This window comes from Cherax quadricarinatus, chromosome 6 (assembly GCF_038502225.1).
Source record: "Cherax quadricarinatus isolate ZL_2023a chromosome 6, ASM3850222v1, whole genome shotgun sequence".
NCBI lineage: Eukaryota > Metazoa > Arthropoda > Malacostraca > Decapoda > Parastacidae > Cherax > Cherax quadricarinatus.
In genome coordinates, this window is record NC_091297.1 from 14182369 (window position 1) to 14199163 (window position 16795).

Consider the following 16795-nt stretch of genomic DNA (forward strand, 5'->3'; position numbering starts at 1 on the left):
TGAAAAATTTGTGCAAGATTTCAAGGGGTACGTAGAGGCTCAAGGATTCCTTCCCCCAAAATTGTTCAATTGTGACGAAACAGACCTGTTTTGGAAGAAAATGCAAAAGAGGGCCTACATTACACAGGAGGAAATGGCCCTGCCTGGACACAAGCCTATGAAAGACAGGTTTACTCTTTTGTTCTGTGCTAATGCTACTGCAGATTTCAAAGTAAAGCCTTTACTGGTGTATCACTCTGAAAGTCCCAGAGTGTTCAAGAAAAACAATGTTTTCAAGAGTAAATTGTGTGTGATGTGGAGAGCTAACAATAATGTATGGGTCACAAGGCAAATTTTCAAAGAGTGGGTGAATGACATGTTTGGCCCGAGCGTGAAAAAATACCTCCTGGAACATAAATTGTCACTCAAGTGCCTCCTGGTACTGGACAATGCTCCTGCTCATCCTCCAAACTTGGTAGACCTGTTGTCTGTGGAATTATATTTCATCACAGTGAAGTTCTTGACTCCTAACACCACTCCTCTCATCCAGCCCATGGACCAGCAGGTCATTTCTAACTTCAAAAAACTGTACACCAAAGCAGTGTTTCAAAGGTGCTTTGAAGTGACCTCAGACACAGATTTAACCCTAAGAGAGCTCTGGAGGAATCCCTTCAACATCTTCCAACCGATAAGTGAGTTGGCCGATAAGCAGAATGGCCGATAACCAAGGGTCCACTGTGTAGCACTTTGTCTGGATTTTTTGAGTTATCCTAGGTAATTTACACTATGTATAACTGTATTTATGTGTACCTGTGAGATAAAGACAGAGATAGACATAGCCAGAGATAGATACAGACAGACAGATGGAGATAGAGACAGCCAAAGCAAATCAGACAGCCAGCCAGTCAGCCGGCCACCCAACCAGCCGCCCTGCCGAACATGCATTACACGTTCCAGAATTGTTTCTCTTTACTTAGGGCGTGTGTTATAGAACATTCTGGCAGGATGACATTATCATTATCAGTGGTATCAAAATTGAAAGGACGTTACACACTGGTTATTATCAAGGTTTTTGATATTTCCTCAGTATCCCTGCGAGTGGTGGGGTATCCAAAGCTCACTCGTAACTTGGATTTTGGCTCGCAACTCAAAGCAAAAAATCGACTGAGCAATGGCTCGTAACTCAGAAAACTCGTAGTTGGGCACTCAAAAGTCAAGGTACCACTGTATATATACAGAAGGGGTTAATAGCCCCTTGCTCCCAGCATTTTAGTCGCCTCTTACGACATATGAAGTTATCAGTTTATTATACAATTTAGATTTACACACTACCAACATTAGGATACAGGGATATGCATCAAGTCCTGTTCAGGCTATTGTGGTTTACACTTCCTGCGAATTTGTTCTAGTACTTTCTTGAGTTTAATGGGTATTTAAGAAATAACTCGTGCAGTTTAGGCGGGCATGAGTTAGCTAGATCACTCCTAGATAACAGTAGTTGAAGCTGATTTTTTCCAGGTTTATGAAGACACATAATCAAACACTAGGACATGTTTATTAGAAAATGTTTTGCTCCTGGGACCTTGATCACTTCTGTGTACTCACGTGTCTTTCTAAACCAATTTGTCGGTATCTATAATAACAGTAATAATATCTTTATTTACTACAAGTATATGCACATGGTATACAGGCCTAACTGACATCAATGATAACTACTATATAGAAAGCCCCTTATTATGCTGAGCATTTCGGGCAAATTAAGTCAGTTTTGTCCCAGGATGCAACCCACACCAGTCAACTAACACCCAGGTACTCATTTTAAACTGATGGGTGAACAGGGACAGCAGGTGTCTTATGGAAACACGTCCCTAATGTTTTCCAGCCGTACTGGAAGAGATTCGAACTCCGGACCTCAGTGTGTGAGCTGAGTGTGCTAGGGATCGAGCTACGGGGCACCAAGGTTTTTACTACGACTTTTCCAGGTTTATTAAAAAGAGGATAAAACCCAACAACACACCGTAAGCCAATAATAACTCAACAAAAAGCCACAGTAAGAATAATCACTAAATCCCATCCCTGGCAACACACCCCCCCACTCTTCATAGATCTAAACTTACTCCCTGTTCAGAACATCCACACTTACTACCTTGCAATCTACATCTACAGGACCTTAAATTCCAATATTAACCTTGACCTAAAATGCTTTCTTGATAGTTGTGACAGGATCCACAGGCATAACATCAGACACAAACATCTCTATGACATTCCCCGTGTTTGACTAAACCTTAACAAAAATTCAATGTACTATTTCAAAGGACCTAAATTCTGGAACACCCTACATGAAAACTCTAGAACTGCAGACACATTCATCACTTTCAAAACTACAGTTAGAAAACATCTTATCTCCCTGCTACACCCCGACAACTAACTACATGATAACCACCTGGTGGTTCACAATTACACTCACTCACCCACTGACTATAAACCCAGAAATACTAATCTTAAAATAATAAATCCTAACTAGTCGTAAGTTTGCCTATGATACTCCAATATAGACACCTTGTATTGTGCCAAAACAAAAGCATTCACATTGCTAAACTTACAAATTATGATGTAGTCACTTAGCCTTAATGCCATAATCTGTAAGGATTTAATGTTAAGATTTAATCTAAGTCTGCTCGAAATGCCTAGCCATGCTAGGTGTCCTAGTGGCCCCCTCTGTAATTAGTATTTTATAACATGTAAACCACACAATACCCAAAACCTGTAAACCCCACACTGTAACCCTTATAGAGAATAAACTTGAATTGAGTTGAATTGAATTGAACAAAACCATGTAAGGGAGTGTGGCTCATCTCCATGGGGATCCTTCCCTAGGACGCAACCCATTGCTCGATCGCCAACACACTCAGCTCACACACTGAGGTCCGGAGTTCGAATCTCCTCCAGTACGACTGGAAAACATTAGGGACGTGTTTCCATAAGACACCTGCTGTCCCTGTCCTTGTTCACCCATCAGTTTAAAATGGGTACCTGGGTGTTAGTTGACTGGTGTGGGTTGCATCCTGGGACAAAACTGACCTAATTTGCGGGAAATGCTCTGCATAACAAGCGACTTTCTAGATAGTAGTATGTCACTGATGTCAGCTAGGCCTGTATACCATGTACATGTACTTGTAGTAAATAAAGATGTACAGTATTATTATATTATAACTGCTAAGTCCCAGGTACCCATCTACTGCTAAGTAAACATGGGCAGCTGATGTATGCAGACTTGCCCACACCTCTCCACCCGCTAGGGAATTGAACCTTGGACCTTTTCAGTGTGAGCCAAACTTTGTACCACTGAGCTACATGTCATCAGAATCAAACTCAATCATTTACCTTTCGTAAAGGCAGTGCTGTAAATTACAATTCTCCGTTGTGTGACTGTTATACTACCTCTCTCTGTAATTTACTTGATAAACTTATTTGCTCATCAATAAACCCAGACGATTAAGTCGAATTCATTCTGACGAGGACATTAGAGCACTCCAGGAAGATTTGAATAGACTGATGCAGTGGTCGGAGAAGTGTCAGATGCAGTTTAATATAGACAAATGCAAAGTTCTAAATGTTGGACGGGAAAACAACATGCCACATATGAACTAAATAATGTAGATCTTAATATTACGGATTGCGAAAAAGATTTAGTTCTGGTCAGCAGTAATCTGAAACCAAGACAACAGTGCACAAGTGTTCGCAATAAAGCTAACAGAATCCTTAGCTTCATATCAAGAAGCATAAATAATAGGAGTCCTCAGGTTGTTCTTCAACTCTATATATTCTTGGTTAGGCCTCATTTAGATTATGCTGCACAATTTTGGTCACCGTATTACAGAATGGATATAAATACTCTGGAAAACATACAAAGGAGGATGACAAAGTTGATCCCATGTATCAGAAATTTTCCCTATGAGGATAGACTGAGGGCCCTGAATCTGCACTCTCTAGAAAGGTGTAGAATCAGGGGGGATATGATTGAGGTGTATAAATGGAAGACAAGAATAAATAAAGGGGATGTAAATAGTGTGCTGAAAATATCTAGCCTAGACAGGACTCGTAGCAATGGTTTTAAGTTGGAAAAATTCAGATTCAGGAAGGATATAGGAAAGCACTGGTTTGGTACAAGAGTTGTGGATGAGTATAACAAACTCCCAAGTACAGTTATAGAGGCTAAAACGTTGTGTAGTTTTAAAAATAGGTTAGATAAATACATGAGTGGGTGTGGGTGGGTGTGAGTTGGACCTGATTAGCTTGTGTTACTAGGTAAGTTGCCGTGTTCCTTCCTTAAGTGAATGTGACCTGACCTGACTAGGTTGGGGCATTGGCTTAAGCCGGTAGGAGACTTGGATCTGCCTCGCATGGGCCAGTAGGCCTGTTGCAGTGTTCCTTCGTTCTTATGTTATGTTCTTATTTATGTTGTGTTACCTACGTTACATACTAAAGCTTGAACATAATAGCTACAGTAGCCTGACTTTGAAATGCAATACAAATAAGCCTTATACTCGAAGCCGTCTGAAAGTAGCCTAAGAATAATGACTAAACAGAGAATTCCAAGACAGGACTAATCTGAAAAATGAATTCGAATCATGTCCTTTACTAATTCGAATTATGTCCTTTTCTAGACCCTGAGATAAAGTAACCACCATGAGCCAGTCCATTTGCTATCACAATCACTCAAGAACAGATGAGCCAACGTGTATTATGCATCCAACAAAATCAAGAGACGCTTATTAAATATCACTACTACTTGACTTCGCCTAGGTTGTAAGTTGACCCCACAAGCAGAATTACTTGTTCCTTGCACAATTATGTACATTAATTTGGCATAATCCAAGAATTTATACAAAACATTTTTGTGAATGTTCATAATACTTTCAAGTATTTAATTTATAATGAGATCCTGCCAAAAATGATAGCCAAGTATATATCCTAACTTCACACATTCTATATAGTTCACAGTAATTTAACTAAAGAATGTTGGAACACAGCTCCTGATTATTATTATAATCAAGGGGGAAGCGCTAAACCCGTAGGATTATACAGCCCCTGGGGGGGGGATGTGGAAGGCATTCAGGCTTAATTCGGGGAACTGGAGCACAGATCCAATTCCCTTCACCGCTCACTACTGCAGATTTGGAACAACCTACATATGTATAGTTCCCAATATGCTTTATATTTGACGAAGTGCTTAACCCTAGGTAGTAGGTTGGTAGACCGCAACCACCCAGGGAGGTACTACCGTCCTGCCAAGTGAGTGTAAAACGAAAGCTTGTAATTATTTTACATGATGGTAGGATTGCTGGTGTCTTTTTTTTTTTGTCTCAAACATGCAAGATTTCAGATACGTCTTGCTACTTTTACTTACACTTAGGTCACACCACACATAAGAACATAAGAACATAAGAACGAAGGAACACTGCAGAAGGCCTACTGGCCCATGCGAGGCAGGTCCAAGTCTCCTACCGGCTTAAGCCAATGCACCCAACCTAGTCAGGTCAGGTCACACTGACTTAAGGGAGGAACACGGCAACCGACCTGGTAGCACAAGCTATCAGGTCTAACTCACACCCACCCACATCTACTCATGTATTTATCCAACCTATTTTTAAAGCTACACAACGTTCTGGCCTCTATAACGGTACTTGGGAGTTTGTTCCACTCATCCACAACTCTATTACCAAACCAGTACTTTCCTATATCCCTCCTGAATCTGAATTTTTCCAACTTAAAACCATTGCTGCGAGTCCTGTCTAGGCTAGATATTTTCAGCACACTATTTACATCCCCTTTATTTATTCCTGTCTTCCATTTATACACCTCAATCATATCCCCCCTAATTCTACGTCTTTCTAGAGAGTGCAGTTTCAGGGCCCTTAGTCTATCCTCATAGGGAAGGTTTCTGATACATGGGATCATCTTTGTCATCCTCCTTTGTACATTTTCCAGAGAATTTATATCCATTCTGTAATACGGTGACCAAAACTGTGCAGCATAATCTAAATGAGGCCTAACCAAGGATGTATAGAGTTGAAGAACAACCTGAGGACTCCTATTATTTATGCTTCTTGATATGAAGCCAAGGATTCTATTAGCTTTATTGCGAACACTTATGCACTGTTGTCTTGGTTTCAGATTACTGCTAACCAGAACTCCTAAATCTTTTTCGCAATCCGTAATATTAAGATCTACATTATTTAGTTTATATGTGGCATGGTTATTGTCCTGTCCAACATTTAGAACTTTGCATTTGTCTATATTAAACTGCATCTGCCACTTCTCCGACCACTGCATCAGTCTATTCAAATCTTCCTGGAGTGCTCGAATGTCCTCGTCAGAATGAATTCGACGGCCTATTTTGGTGTCATCGGCAAACTTGCCGATGTCGCTCTTTATGCCCTCATCTATGTCGTTTATGTAGATTGTGAACAGCAGGGGGCCCAACACTGACCCCTGTGGAACACCGCTCGTAACGCTTCCCCACTCTGATTTCTCCCCATTTATGCAAACTCTCTGCTGCCTATTTGTCAACCATGCCTCTATCCAGGAAAAAATTTCTCCTCCTATTCCATGTGCTTTAATTTTCCTCAATAGTCTCTGATGTGGGACCCTGTCAAAAGCCTTACTGAAGTCCATATACACAATATCATATTCATTACCATGATCTACCTCCTCAAATACCTTAGTGAAAAAAGTTAATAAATTCGTAAGGCAGGAACGCCCCTTTGTAAAACCATGCTGAGATTCGTTGATTAATTTATGCTTTTCAAGGTGGCTACGAACTGCCTCGGCAATTATTGATTCCATAAATTTTCCCACTATGGAGGTTAGGCTTATTGGTCTATAGTTCGAAGCTAAGGACCTGTCACCTGTTTTGAAAATAGGTATCACATTTGCCATTTTCCACTTATCTGGCACCATGCCAGTTTGTAGTGATATGTTGAAAAGATTAGCCAAAGGTGTGCTAAGCTCCTCTTTACATTCCTTTAGAACCCTTGCATACAGTTCATCAGGGCCTGGGGATTTGTTAGGTTTTAATTTATCTATTTGCCTGAGGACCATGTCACTTGTGACCCTAATAGTGCACAGTTTATTATCGTCCTGTTCTACATAATTTATCATTACTGGAATATCGCTGGTATCCTCCTGTGTAAAAACTGAGAGGAAGTATGTGTTAAAAATTCTACACATTTCCTTATCACTGTCAGTGAGCTGACCCGAGGAACTTTTGAGTGGGCCTATCTTGTCCCTGATCTTACTTCTGTATACCTGAAAGAATCCTTTTGGGTTAGTCTTCGATTCTCTTGCAACTTTAACCTCATAATCTCTATTTGCTTTTCTAATTCCCTTTTTTATTTCTCTCTTTAACTGAATATATCGATTTCTTAATTGCCCCTCTCCTCTTTTGATTTGCCTATATATGCCTCTCTTTTGACCAATCAGATATTTTAATCTATTGTTCATCCATTTAGGATCATTTTTGTTTGATCTGATTTCCCTATTTGGAACATAATTTGACTGAGCAGCTAGAACTATGCCCTGGAAAGCATCATATCGGCAACCATCACCACCTACCTGACCCCTAGTCAGGTCATTCCAGTTCAGCCCACCTAAGTAATTTTTCAGTCCTATGAAATCAGCCAAGCGAAAGTCAGGGACGGAGACTTGATTGCCATTATTAGGGGAATTCCATGATATGTTAAAACTGAGTGATTTGTGATCACTCTCCCCAAGCTCATCATTAACCTCAAGATTATTAATTAGTGTTTCCCTACTGGCAAGAACCAAGTCAAGGAGGTTATTTCCCCTAGTTGGCTCTGTCACAAACTGTTTTAAAAAACAATCCTGGATCGTATCAAGAAAGTCACCCGACTCTAAATTTCCTGTCAAATTGCTCCAGTCAATCTGTCTATAGTTGAAATCTCCCATTAGCACAACATTTTCGTATGTAGATGCCTTACGAATTTCGTCCCATAGAAGTTTACTGCACTCCCTATCAAGATTTGGGGCCCTGTAAATCACACCCAAAATTAGTTTTTCTCGGCCCTCGAGAAGCTGTAACCAAACAGATTCAGTGGCTGACGCTTCTAATTTAATATCTTGTCTAACACAACAATTTAAATTGTCTCTGACATACATCGCTACTCCACCACCTTTCCTGTTGACCCTGTCAGTGTGGAACAATTTATAGCCTTGTATGTGACATTCAGAGGGCATCTCTCTATCTTTCAGATTGAGCCAGGTCTCTGTTATAGCAATAATATCTATGTTTCCTGCACTTGCAATTAATCTTAGCTCATCTATCTTATTTCTAACACTCCTGCTATTAGTATAGTAAACCTTAAGGGAGCTAGTCCCTTGCTGCCCTCTGCTGTCCCCCTTTGTTTGCTGACCTGTTCTATTGTCTTTATTTATAACTTCATGCTGAATGCCTTTTATACATTTACTGTTTCCAACCCTAGTGTTGCAACCTGCTTGTTTCCCACACACACCCATACCTCTATCTTCCATCAGTTTAAAATCATAGGCATTTCACCAATGGCCTTCTCAATCGAGTCTGCAAGTGCTACCACCCCTGCCCCAGAGAGATGTACCCCATCCCTTGCATACATATCATGTTTGCCATAAAAGTTGTTCCAGTTGTCAATGAATGGGATTGCAAGTTCCTTGCAGTATCTGTCTAGCCAGCAATTTACACCAATTGCCCTAGACAACCATTCATTTCCTACTCCCCTTCTAGGCAAGATGCTACATATGATTGGGATCCCTCCCTTAGACTTAATGAAATCTATAGCTGACCTGTACTTATCTAGCAGCTCTTCTCTCCTACCCTTCCCAATATCATTTCCACCAGCACTGAGACAGATAATGGGCTTGTTCCCATTACCTGACATGATATTATCCAGCCTGTTGACAATGTCCCCAACACCAGCTCCAGGGAAGCACACTCTATCTCTCATCTTCTTATTCCTATTACAAAAAGCACGGTCAACATATCTTACCTGAGAGTCACCAACCACAAGAATGCGCTTACCTTCATTAGCAGGGGCAGTAGTACCCTTACCTTCACTGGCCACTGAAGTACATTCATCCTGGAGAACAGAGAAGCGATTTCCTACCTTCAGATCTTCACTCTTAACTTTCCTTACTCTGATGCGCCTCCCATTACTGTGAACAACTCGCCACTTGTAGCAGGTGCTGGGCTGCACCTCACTGCTGGTAGCCGTTGCTACCCCCCCACCTACAGCCTCCTCACAGTGAGAGACAGACTGCACCTCACTGCTAGAAGCCTCATTCCCCACATCTCCAACCACCTCACACTCTCTCCCAGGCCCATTGAGGTGGACCTTCAGCCTCCTAATCTCCTCCTGGAGAAGCAAGACCTCCTCCTTCAACTCTCCAACCTCAGTTTTTAAAACACTGCAGAAGCAAGCCATGCTTTGTAACCGTTCACGCTAATCCCCAAAGCAGCTCTTGTTTATTTCCTCTTATCTCCATAGGAAAGTGGAACAGAATTCTTCCTCCGTAAGCCATGCGTGTTGTAAGAGACGACTAAAATGCCGGGAGCAAGGGGCTAGTAACCCCTTCTCCTGTATACATTAAAAAAAGAAACTTGTTTTTCTTTTTGGGTCACCCTGTCTCGGTGGAATAAGGCGTTTGTTGAAAGAAAGAAAGTACTTAACCACATGGTTAATTAATATGGAGTGAACATACCAAACCACTCATCGGTGGGTAGAGCACCGGGGACTGCAGCACCAGTGACCTGGCCGGGAAAGGACGCAGGTAAGGGCTTGCCTGTGATGGGAGGCTCTCTTTCTCCTGTACCAGGACGAGGACGGATGTTGGGCAGAGGTTCAAAGTTGATCTGTGGACAAGCCAAAACATGGTAATAAGAAAAAACAAGCTTGAAAACATATGTTAACAAACTGTGGAAAGTTGTCATACACTAAAATCCCCCACCGTAGGCTAGTAAATATTAAGTGTTTAGTATTTTAAGTTGCATATATTTAATAGCGTAGTACCCTTAACCATCTTTTAAAGAACTCTCCAATTGAATCCTACCCGCCTTAACGAACCCTTAAACCCAACATATCAAGGGATTTATACCTTGGTAATGATTCAGGAAGGCTTGAATTGTCATTAGATGTTAGGATTATTATCAACAGTTTAGAACATTAATATTAGGTCGTTGCCTTAAGGAGTAAAGTTAGTAAATAGAGCAATTGGCACGTCAGGGGAGAGCTGGTGCCAGATAACACATTATTATTATAATCAAAAAGAAGCGCTAAGCCACAAGGGCTATACAGCGCAGATAACACATGTTCGTTCTGGTAATAGAGGGCAAAGTGTGAGGATCAGCTTCTTTGCTGATCCTCGCACTTTGTTAAGGACTGGTCGTGTCAACGATGTTCTAATCTCCCAGAGTGCTACAGACTGAGATAACCGGTCTCTACCTCAGACTAATCCATGAGAATTATTCATCACCTTTATCTCGGTAACTAGGATGGCCTCTGTATGCCAGTGAGGCTACATACCTGGATAAGGGATAGGATGAGTTATAAGAGGGGTAAAACACTAATAGCTAGCACCAGACACCCGTGTCCAGATTCCTCCACAGAATACTAAATTCCAACAAAATACCCATGCATTCTGCCTGAGGGAGAATGCTTGGGTATGTTGTCGACGGCTTCTTCAAAGGTACAAGTAGCGAACACTGTCAATATCCGTGGCCCAAGACTTCAATATTCTACCAGCATATGTAAGAAATTGCCCAAACAACTGTTAAAGTTCTCAAGAGGAAACTGGACCACTCTCTCGTCTAGGTGCCCGATTAGCCAGGCTGTAATAGCTGTCTAGGCCTGTAGGTTGCTAGCAGCAACAATCAGGTTGACCAAGCAATCAAGAGGGATGCCTGATCTCAGGCATGGCTGCGACGGTAGAACCCTGGAAACCGGTCACAGGTATGACAAGTATAAAGTAATAATATCTTTATTTCTGAAAGTTAAGACATGTGCAACATCTGGATATCTTTATTGTAGACGTTTCGCCATCCAGTGGGTTTATCAATACAGATTCTAGGACATAATAGGAAGACAGTAGAACTATATACAAAAGATGAGGTAATCAGACCCTCAGCCTTGGAGTAAGTGTTCACAGCATCGTGGTGGAGGAGAATCTGGAGCAAAGGCAAGAAGACTGGCGGTTATATAGGCGTCAGTGGATAAGGACGGGCAGCAGACGAGGGCATAATCACTGGTAGGCGGGATTCCCCAGTGGAAGTAGGTCCTTCCCAAAGAGATGGGTTAGTTGCAGCAGCCGTGAAGAAGGTCTTGTAGATGTCCTCTGGACCAAGATTCCATGATGTTGCAGTGTCTGACAAGTTGTGCAAGAAAGGTATAAAATACCGACAATATGAAAGTTAAGACACATGTGCAACATCTAGATATCTTTATTGTAGACGTTTCGCCATCCAGTGGCTTTATCAATACAGATTCTAGGACATAATAGGAAGACAGTAGAACTATATACAAAAGATGAGGTAATCAGTCCCTCAGCCTTGGAGTAAGTGTTCACAGCATCGTGGTGGAGGAGAATCTGGAGCAAAGGCAAGAAGACTGGCGGTTATATAGGCGTCTGAGGGACTGATTACCTCATCTTTTGTATATAGTTCTACTGTCTTCCTATTATGTCCTAGAATCTGTATTGATAAAGCCACTGGATGGCGAAACGTCTACAATAAAGATATCCAGATGTTGCACATGTGTCTTAACTTTCATATTGTCGGTATTTTATACCTTTCTTGCACAACTTGTCAGACACTGCAACATCATGGAATCTTGGTCCAGAGGACATCTACAAGACCTTCTTCACGGCTGCTGCAACTAACCCATCTCTTTGGGAAGGACCTACTTCCACTGGGGAATCCCGCCTACCAGTGATTATGCCCTCGTCTGCTGCCCGTCCTTATCCACTGACGCCTATATAACCGCCAGTCTTCTTGCCTTTGCTCCAGATTCTCCTCCACCACGATGCTGTGAACACTTACTCCAAGGCTGAGGGTCTGATTACCTCATCTTTTGTATATAGTTCTACTGTCTTCCTATTATGTCCTAGAATCTGTATTGATAAACCCACTGGATGGCGAAACGTCTACAATAAAGATATCCAGATGTTGCACATGTTTCTTAACTTTCATATTGTCGGTATTTTATACCTTTCTTGCACATTTTTATTTCTACAAGTACATGCACAAGGTATACAGACCATAGCTGACATCAATGACATACTACTATCTAGAAAGCCACTCGTTGTGCAGAGCATTTCGGGCAAATTAGGTCAATTTTGTCCCAGGAGGCGACCCACACCAGTCGACTAACACCCAGGTATTCATTATACTGATGGGTGAACAGGAATAGCAGTGTCTTATGGAAACACGTCCTGTTTTCCCGCCGTACTGGGGGATCGATCCCCGGACCTCAGTGTGTGAGCTAAGTGCGGTAGCGATCGAGCTACGGGACACACCAATATATTCAAAGTGCTATGAAAAAGTAGACAAGGAAGGTTTCTTTGTGCTTGCAATAGGGCTTCCTGGTGACGGCAATAGGGAGAACAAATTACAATTACTGAAATCTACATAAAAATCGACACAGGACGACATTAGGAAAACATTTCTACTCAAATTCTGGCTGATGGCTGGAATGGGATCACAGAGAAATGTGTATTCCAACACCACTAAAACATCTGAAAATAAAGATAAATTGATGGTAGAAGCTGCGCCAGGAGCAGCAGCAGCATACATAGTAGCAGTGTTGAGAGAGCACACCAACACCACGAGAGTGGAACATAACGGACTGTTGTGCCACCGATGCAGGAATGACGGTGGGTGGGTGCTGAGCGGATAGTAGAGGTAGTGGTAATGGATGGTGATGGTAGTGGTAGTAATACTAGTGGTAGTTGTTGGTGGTGGTAGTACTAGTGGTAGTTGTTGGTGGTGGTAGTATTAGTGGTAGTTGGTGGTGGTAGTAATAGTGGTAGTTGGTGATGGTGGTAGTAATAGTGCTAGTTGGTGGGGGTGGTGGTAGTACTAGTGGTAGTTGGTGGTGGTGGTAGTATTAGTGGTAGTTGGTGGTGGTAGTAATAGTGGTAGTTGGTGGTGGTGGTAGTAATAGTGGTAGTTGGTGGTGGTAGTAATAGTGGTAGTTGGTGGTGGTAGTAATAGTGCTAGTTGGTGGGGGTGGTGGTAGTACTAGTGGTAGTTGGTGGTGGTAGTACTAGTGGTAGTTGGTGGTGGTAGTACTAGTGGTAATTGATGGTGGTGGTAGTATTAGTGGTAGTTGGTGGTGGTGGTAGTATTAGTGGTAGTTGGTGGTGGTAGTATTAGTGGTAGTTGGTGGTGGTAGTAATAGTGGTAGTTGGTGGTGGTGGTAGTAATAGTGGTAGTTGGTGGTAGTAATAGTGCTAGTTGGTGGGGGTGGTGGTAGTACTAGTGGTAGTTGGTGGTAGTACTAGTGGTAGTTGGTGGTGGTAGTACTAGTGGTAGTTGGTGGTGGTGGTAGTATTTACTTGTAGTTGGTGGTGGTACTAGTGGTAGTTGGTGGTGGTAGTAACAGTGGTAGTTGGTAGTATTAGTGGTAGTACTAGTGGTAGTTGGTGGTGGTGGTAGTATTAGTGGTAGTTGGTGGTGGTAGTACTAGTGGTAGTTGGTGGTGGTAGTACTAGTGGTAGTGGTAGTACTAGTGGTAGTTGGTGGTGGTAGTACTAGTGGTAGTTGGTGGTGGTAGTTCTAGTGGTAGTTGGTGGTGGTAGTACTAATGGTAGTTGGTGGTGGTGGTTGTAGTACTAGAGGTAGTGGTGGTGGTGGTAGTACTTGTGGTAGTTGGTGGTGGTGGTAGTACTTGTGGTAGTTGGTGGTGGTAATAACAGTGGTAGTTGGTGGTGGTAATAACAGTGGTAGTTGGTGGTGGTGGTAGTTGGTGGCGGTGGTAGTAACAGTGGTAGTTGGTGGTAGTGCTAGTGGTAGTTGGTGGCGGTGGTAGGAACAGTGGTAGTTGGTGGTGGTAGTATTAGTGGTAGTTGGTGGTGGTAGTATTAGTGGTAGTTGGTGGTGGTAGTTCTAGTGGTAGTTGGTGGTGGTAGTAATAGTGGTAGTTGGTGGTGGTGGTAGTACTAGTGGTAGTTGGTGGTGGTAGTACTAGTGGTAGTTGGTGGTGGTAGTTCTAGTGGTAGTTGGTGGTGGTGGTAGTTCTAGTGGTAGTTGGTGGTGGTGGTAGTAATAGTGGTAACTGGTGGTGGTGGAGGTGGTAGTACTAGAGGTAGTTGTGACGAGGGGGTTCGTAGGAGATATGAAGGTTGGAAATAAACACACTTGTTGGATGGTAACACTATATTGCAGTGAGAAGGGAGAGCCCAAACTGCCCTGTTGCCTGTTGTAGACCTATGCATGGACTGAAAAGGATCCCAGGCGCGAAGGCCTCACAACAGCGTCACGTGACGTCACACAAACTAGTCACTAGGCCTAGCAAAGGGGTCGTGTATGTAAAACATATAGATGTTACTATGATACTCAGACAAGCTATACAACACATGTAGGGGATCAGCAACTTTGCTGACAGTTGGTGGTGGTGGTAGTTGGTGGTGGTGGTAGTACTAGTGGTAGTTGGTGGTGGTGGTAGTACTAGTGGTAGTTGGTGGTGGTGGTGGTAGTACTAGTGGTAGTTGGTGGTGGTGGTGGTAGTACTAGTGGTAGTTGGTGGTGGTGGTGGTAGTACTAGTGGTAGTTGGTGGTGGTGGTGGTACTAGTGGTAGTTGGTGGTGGTGGTAGTACTAGTGGTAGTTGGTGGTGGTGGTAGTACTAGTGGTAGTTGGTGGTGGTGGTGGTGGTAGTACTAGTGGTAGTTGGTGGTGGTGGTGGTGGTAGTACTAGTGGTAGTACATTTACAAATCTCTCTCAGTATCCCAAGTTAATCCCAATACATTACTACATTTTGGCACTTCATCTCCAGGGTAATCTTTACTTATTTTGTCCTTTAATTTGGACGAATTACTATTCCATTCCCTCAGAGGCATATTTGCACTTTGCATTATTTTATTAGCCTCTCCATAAGTCATTAACCGTTCCTCTTCAGTTGACGTCACACCCAGGAAATTGTCCACATAAAACTGTTTGCTCATTACTTTACTCAATGGACTTTCCATACGTTTAAGGTGTGCATTTATCATCGCTTGAAGTAGGAACGGACTGGATGTAGCACCAAATAATACGCTCCTAAAGCGAAAGGTTTTCAGAGGGCTAAGTGGGTCAATAGGATTCTCAGGCCATAAGAAGCGGGTACAATCCCGGTCAGCCTCTTGTAAACCCACTCTTAGTTAAGCTTTACTTATGTCAGCCATAAAGGCATAATGCTTCACTCTGAAATTTAATAAGATATCTCCTAATTTTTCTGTCAATGACGGACCTGTCATCAAACAGTTATTTAAACTAGGTACATTTTTGTTACTCCTGGCACTACAATTAAACACAATCCTCAAAGGAGTGGTCTTAGAATCCTTCTTCACTCCGTGATGTGGCAAATAGTGACCATAAATTTTGGCTTGCTCAGGAGGTACCTCTTCTATAAATTTATTAATTAATTGTTCAGCAATTATATCATTATAGGCAGTTAACAATTCTGGTGTCTTACTCAGTTCGTGGAGCTGGGCCTTTAACTGTCCATATGCCATTCTGTAATTAGTGGGCAATTCTGGATGGTTCAGTCTCCACAGAAGTCGTACCCAGTATTGTCCAGATTCAAATTTTACATCTCTCAGGTATTGTTCTTGAGTAAAAGAATCGTCTGGACTTTCTTCATTTACATTTATTCCAATGCTGTCTAATTCCCACAATTTATGAACTGGCTCAACACCATCCTCTATGGAAGAATTATACTGGGGCACGATTTCATGAGTAAGACACACAGTTATGGTATTTGTAGTTTCCTCTAGTCATGAATTATTATTACGAGGAATCCTACCATACATTACATGGCCTCCTGCAGTGTTCAAAAGAGTGACACCACATTTCTTTACCATACCCTTTACAAAGGAGGCATAATAGTCACTACCTATCAAAATATTTATTGGGCCTACAGAATCATCACTTACCCCAGAAGGTGCTAAATTTACATTATGTGAAAGTCTTTCTGTAGCTTTACTAAGTCCTACTGTAGATAATTTCTCTGGAAGTCTATCTACAATTACTGCATTAACACGTTTTATCTCATTGCCCAACCTGACAGTTACATAAACAGTGTCATACAATTGAGCCCTTTTATCTGAGAGAAAACCATATAATTTTAAAGTTGTGGGATCTCCCATCTGTACTTTCATACCATCAAGACATTTACGTTTTATGAAAGTACGCTGGGATCCCTGGTCCAATAATGCATTTACATTTTTTTATTTATGCCTTTTATCATAAAATTTTTTACCTGTAACACAGGTAAGGCTACTTCAGCAAAACCATCATTATTAACATTAGCAGCAATTTTTACATTAGCTACTGTTGTGTCAGGATTGTCAACATTATCATATATATCTTTACACATGACTATATGGTGTCTTCCTTTGTGACATTGATAACAGAAGTTTAATTTGGCATGACAATCCTTTACATTGTGATTACCTAAACACCTGATACATCTGTCAAGTTCCTTCAATCTTTCAACTTTATCATTTCATGAATTGTATGCATTGCAATTCTTAGAAAAATGAGTACCCTTACAGAAAAGACAATCTC

At 41.9% G+C, this 16795-nt stretch overlaps 1 protein-coding gene across 6 annotated transcripts in view; it reads right to left on the reverse strand.

Moving 5' to 3' along the window:
* Positions 1–16795, reverse strand: part of LOC128692303 (uncharacterized) — a 249820-nt gene that overhangs the window by 117940 nt on the left and 115085 nt on the right. For all 6 annotated transcript variants that reach the window (XM_053781413.2, XM_053781379.2, XM_053781397.2 and 3 more), the window contains exon 3: positions 9736–9886. In XM_053781413.2, the coding sequence (XP_053637388.2) occupies positions 9736–9886 (151 nt within the window). The remainder of the gene's footprint in view (positions 1–9735; positions 9887–16795) is intronic.